Raw genomic sequence first — 5,978 nt, forward strand, 5'->3', positions numbered from 1 at the left:
AGCCACATTGCAACAGCTGCCACCAAACCCATGGTCATTTGTATCTAACAACCAACACACGAAATTCTTCGTTTTTATCCAATGACTGTCAAAATTTAGCTTAAAAAACTCAGCTCTTGGCGGCTTCTACTTTAGGCTTAAAAACCCATCTTCACTGCTCATTAATTATTCTTCTTCTTTGTTTAGGTTCATTGAATATTGTTTCTTGAATGCGTATTTTTCCACCCTTGAATTCTTCTCTCTTATTTTGTACTACATTTGCTTTTTCAATAATATCCACTTTAATAGACTCATGTTCTAGTCGGATAATGTTCAAAAGACTAAAAATTTAAATTAAATTTACAAACTAAATTTTACGTTACTAATAAAACATAAACACGTTAATTAATATTTAAGTAATAATTCAATTATCAATAATCATATTATTTAATTTAAAAAATTTATTCTCCTTAATATTATTCATGTCTAAGTATCACAAGCAGTAGATATGCACACGGCATCAAGAGTAGTGCAATAATTAATTAGACAGAGTCCTTCCCATGAGCAAAACGAGGATAGGGAAACAATCCGACATTCGAACCATGTAATGCCACGTGTCCATTAGACTACCTAAAGAGTAAAGAGTGTTGTGTACAAATCTCCCTCTTAATAACACTGATTAAAAAAAATCAATCTCTCTTTTAAAAAGCGTTGTGCAGTGCACTTCCCAACTACGACTATCCATTCTGACACGGACACCCCCATACCGACCTACATACATACTCTCCCTCTCCCTCTCCCTCTCCCTGTCGTCTTACATTTCAGAACAAACATCAACCCTCACGTACCAGGCATTTGGAAGAGGCAGGAGCAGCTCAGAGCAATGCAATCTCATCAAATTACGGTAACACCGACTTGGATCCTCTACTCCTTTCTTATCTTCCAACTTTTTAACTAGAAAAGTTTAAAGAGTACATAGTTTTACTCAGCTGCAAATGGAGGAACTATATTTAACTTAACAAAAAGTTTCCTGAATTTTCTTAACTGAAAATATGACTTTAGCACCTAAAACTCAAGCTTCTTTACAAAAAACCTGACATAATCTTTTTACCTGAATTTTTTATCAGCTTGATGATTTTTCTTCTTCTGCTGCTGCTGCTGATGGACTGGAAGTGAAAGGTAACGCCATGACGGCGAGGAATTCTACCCTACTTTGTGTTCCGATAATGGCTGAAACTGTCGAACAGATGGTGATCGATATGGGCAAGGCAAAAGCCGTTGGTGCTGACCTTGTGGAGATTCGATTGGATTGTCTTAAGGTTTTCAATCACAATCAAGATCTCAAGCGTCTAGTGAAAGAGTGCCCCTTGCCGACACTGTTCAGTTATAGGTGACACATTGCCTTGCCTTCTAAAAATATTCAACATTTGGACTGCTTGACTATATCGAATCATCGAATAATGTCACAAGCCCCACTCTCTCCGTTTTAGTTTATGACTTGGTATTTTCTTTCGAGTTTTCCGTAAGCTCTTTATTTTTTGACAGTTAAAAAGGTGTAATCGATAAAATCCTATCAAAAACATTATCTTTCCTAAGAATCTCCCTATGTGCTACAATACATTATCTTTTGACAAAGGTTCTTTTCAGTGGAATACTCTGTTTCGGCATTAATTAATTTCTGGAAAGCTCGCTATGTGCTACAATACATACACTTAATCATGATCTCCCCTAAGAATCTCCCTGTCTGGTGCTATCAGCTGACAGTGTTATGTACTTTTCTAGGCCAAAATGGGAAGGTGGCCAGTACGATGGTGATGAAAAAACTCGATTGGATGCACTTCGGTTAGTTATGGAGCTCGGAGCTGATTACATTGACGTCGAGCTTCAGGTTGCTCTCTTTCAAATGTACCACTTCAAATCATTTATGTTGTTTGCCATGGTTGGACCATCACTAGTGTAAACATGATGACAATGGCTGCGGAAAATTCTAATAAACCCATTTTTCCATTTGATACTTTCTGTTTGTCGGGATGATTTGTACTTTTAAAATGCAGGTGAAAGTAGTTTTAAAATGAGGGTGAAAACACAAACAGATATAGTATATAGGTGAACACAGGTAAAAACCATCAAAGAGATTCAAAAATTGTTCGTAGTATCTCATGGATGACAAAGAGGCTCACTGCTAGTGCTTTGTTCTTGAAAACAACTGGTGTCGGTTTTGTGAACGCTGCTGGTTATAACTCCGCTTGATGTTTGAAATAGTATTGATGAAGAACGGTTACACATTCTCCTCCACCTAAAATGTAGATAAGCTATTATTATCAGTTCCATCATCACAAACATACTAGGAAATTCACTTCTTTTCATAAAGATTGTAAAATACATATGAATTACCTTGTACTAATCTAATTACTTCTTTTTGAAGGTTGCTCGTGAATTCATCAACTCTATAAATGGAAAGAAGCCAGAAAAGTTTAAAGTTATTGTTTCTTCTCACAACTTTCAAGATACCCCATCTGTGGAGGCTCTTGGCAATCTTGTAGCAAGAATACAAGCTACTGGAGCTGACATAGTGAAGATTGCAACCACTTCCTTGGATATAACAGATGTAGCACGCACTCTTCAAATTACCGTTCAGTCTCAAGTTCCGTTGATAGGACTTGTACTGGGTGAGAGGGGTTTGATTTCACGGATACTTTCTGCAAAATTTTGGGGTTATCTTACTTATGGTACGTTGGAGTCGGGAATGGTTTCTGCGCCTACTCAACCTACAATCAAGGATCTATTACATTTATACAATTTCAGACAGATAGGACCTGACACAAAAGTGTTTGGCGTCATTAGCAAACCTGTCAGTCACAGCAAATCACCAAAGTTGTACAATGAAGTATTCAAGTCAATCGGTTTCAACGGCGTTTATGCACATTTGTTGGTAGACGATATTGAAAAATTTTTCCAGACATACTCATGCGTGGATTTTGCTGGATTCAGGTTCAATTTCATGTTGAGTATTTTAGTCTAAATAGTAGAATATCAATATACAGTTTGTTCTTGGACATTTTCCTTCAAGATCACAGCTTCTTGTCTTCAATTCTGACGCAGCGTTGGTATTCCTCACAAGGAAGCCGCCCTGAAGTGCTGTGATGAGGTTGATCCAGTTGCAAAGGTAATCTTCTACTATGATGCTGCAGTTTATTTTGGAGGAATTGGCTGACCTCTTTTAAATCGCGTATTTATCCGCTTTCTTCTTGAATTGTACTACTTGTACTTGATTGACTTGAATCAATCTTGATCGCCATATTAGTCAATCGGAGCTATAAACTGCATTATAAGGAGACCAGCTGATGGGAAGTTATATGGATTCAATACGGACTATGTTGGTGCTATTTCTGCCATTGAGGAAGGACTGAAAGGTTCGGTTTCCTATATATTAGTAGCAGCTAGCTCTACTCTTTCTTCCATGTTTGTGATTGTAAGAACCTTCCTGTAGGTTTACACGCATCTCTTGTCACAGGTTCACATAATGGTGGCAGTGTAACTGGTTCACCTTTAGCTGGAAGGCTGTTTGTTGTCATTGGTGCTGGTGGTGCGAGCAAGGCACTTGCTTATGGTGCAAAGCAGAAGGGAGCAAGGATTCTAATTGCCAATCGCACATATGGTTTACTTTTGTCTTTGTTTTTATATTCCATAAAACTATTTGTTTCTTTTTTTTTTTATAAATTCCATAAAACTATTCTTCCATTTTGATGGTTTAGACACACTTTTGCTCTAAAATCGTTCCCATTATGCAATCGGAAGCAGAATGGGATTGCTTCCGATTGCATAATGGGAACGAAGCTTTTTTACTTTTGCTTTTAGTTTTCTTCACTTAGGTTATAAATGTATTTTAGAAAGAAAACAGCATTGAGATTAATTATTTGTTCTTGATATCGCTAACAATTTATTTATATATTTACCGTGTTCATGAAGATCGAGCCAGAGAACTTGCAGACACCGTCGGTGGTGACGCATTATCTCTTGCTGATCTATGTAATATCCCTCCAGAGGACGGCATGATTCTTGCAAACACAACATCTATTGGAATGCAACCGAATGTTGGTGACACACCCATTTCCAAGGTTTGTGTGTTGCTTCTCACATTTGTATTGTTGCGTTATCGATACGAACAGCCTCATATAACAGAATTAAATGGCTTTCCATTTTTGCAGGATGCTCTGAAATTTTATTCACTGGTTTTCGATGCTATTTACACACCAAAAATGACGAGACTGTTGAGGGAAGCAAAAGAATGTGGTGTCACAATTGTGAGTGGGTTGGAGATGTTCATTGGACAGGCATATCAACAGTTTGAGAAGTTCACTGGATTGCCAGGTACAATAATTTACATCAAGGAAAATTTAAAGTTCTACCAGCAACATGGTAACATATTTAATCGACTCTTATTATAAAAAAAATAATAATAAATACAATTTGTCAATTGCAGCTCCTAAGGAACTCTTTAGAAAAGTCATGGAAAATCACTCTTGAGGTTAGTTCTGCTAATTGATTTTTGTTGCCTTACCGAAATATTCGAGTTTCAATTCTCCATTGAGTTTTCTTAATAGGAAACTTAATTTGGACCCAAAATGCAAATGTGCATTGGTTGTGGTCGATATCTCACTATGTGGAGTAGAGCCTTTCAAACATGTATGACTTACTGATTAAGCTCAAATCTTTGGTCGTGATTGGTGTTCAGAGTTAGGTGGTGATTTTTGTTTTTCTTTTGGTTTATCCGCATGACAAAAGACAATAAGGAGGAAACTCGGCGTTTATTGAAGGTGACTCATAGAAATGCTTTTTTGCTACAAGATCATTAGAGGCAGTTCAGTCTTTTCATCAAGATGTTTTTGTGGTGGTTGTAAGACTTACAAGGTTTATTCCACATGAATGTTATCTTGTTGGTTAGATGCGGGTCCTCCATGATAGAAAAATTGTTTTGTACTCTCGATGAATTTGTGCTTGTGCTTGTGAAATTGTAGTGTTACGTTCGACATGTCTGTTTAATATACATTCATGATCATTTCGTAATAAATGTTTATTGCCTTAATTTTATTGAAATAAATATTTTTTAGTTTAAGAGGACTTTTTTGTTTTGTTCATTTATTAATTTTTATTTTTGACAAAAATACATGTATGACTTCAAATTTTTTAGATAATTTAAGAACTAGAAGGTTAAGTGTTTTCAAATTTAATGCCCAAGAAATTTAAGTGAAAAAAGAGATGTTTCATGTACACAAAACATATCTCCATGACATGTCATTTGAAGGGAGTAAACCAGTCTACATTAACTAATGAGACGAGGGAGAGCATTGTGCCACTATAAAAATGAGCATTCTCTCTTCTAGTAAAACAGATTTGCAACAATGGGTTCAACAAAAGTTTCAGATCTCCATCAGGCAATCAACAATATCAAACACTTTAAAAGACAGCAGAGTATTTGTTAAATGAGATAAAAAAAATATATCGAATAAGGTGTACGCATTGCAAAAAATTAAGGACGAGGTTTTGTTCAGCTTAGTTACAAAGAAAATATAAATGACGTTATAAGCATATTTTTTTTAGAACAAATGATATTATCTATATTAAGGTGGTGGGAAATGGACTAAGCCTCACAATGGGCTAGCAATAACGTGGTTCAAGTTCGCCTTTGACGAGAATCGAACCTAAGACTTCTCACTTACAAGTGAAGAAGAATACTATTAGACCATAATACTAAGTAGTATAAGCATATTTCGAAATCAAGAAGTGTGTAACAACTCACTTGCCGAATTAGCCAGATCCGCAAATGGATGGCGTTGAAGCGCGTGACTTATACACTGTTGTCGGAGCAAGTGTTAGGCCCGAATGGGTAGGTGGACGTAGCCGTAGCTACAGAACCTGGGAGCGTAAGTCCAGGCAAAACGGTTTACTTAAATATTCGAACTCACCTTCACTTACAAAAATAATGTTTAGAGATATAT

General features: G+C 36.4%; 1 protein-coding gene across 6 annotated transcripts; it reads left to right on the forward strand.

Annotated features, from left to right (window-relative positions):
• Positions 1-699: 699 nt before the first annotated feature.
• On the forward strand, positions 700-5,065 carry LOC125471066 (bifunctional 3-dehydroquinate dehydratase/shikimate dehydrogenase, chloroplastic-like). 6 transcript variants are annotated; one of them, XR_007253350.1, is made up of 12 exons: positions 700-883; positions 1,107-1,369; positions 1,762-1,867; positions 2,405-2,970; positions 3,082-3,145; positions 3,284-3,392; positions 3,470-3,637; positions 3,949-4,097; positions 4,188-4,350; positions 4,463-4,507; positions 4,584-4,665; positions 4,765-5,065. XR_007253350.1 is itself a non-coding variant. In XM_048570933.1 (11 exons), exons 1-10 carry the CDS (start codon positions 863-865, stop codon positions 4,504-4,506), a joined length of 1,653 nt encoding a protein of 550 aa, XP_048426890.1. In that variant the 5' UTR covers positions 700-862; the 3' UTR covers position 4,507; positions 4,584-5,065. The 6 variants fall into 6 exon arrangements, 4 of the variants coding, with proteins under 4 accessions (XP_048426890.1, XP_048426888.1, XP_048426889.1 ...); XR_007253349.1 differs by having other exon boundaries at positions 4,463-4,665; XM_048570933.1 differs by having other exon boundaries at positions 4,584-5,065.
• The last annotated feature ends 913 nt before the right edge of the window (positions 5,066-5,978 follow it).

This window comes from the organism of the source record quoted next, unplaced genomic scaffold (genome assembly GCF_019419815.1).
Source record: "Pyrus x bretschneideri cultivar Hongxiangsu unplaced genomic scaffold, Pyrus_bretschneideri_v1 Contig56, whole genome shotgun sequence".
Lineage (NCBI taxonomy): Eukaryota > Viridiplantae > Streptophyta > Magnoliopsida > Rosales > Rosaceae > Pyrus > Pyrus x bretschneideri.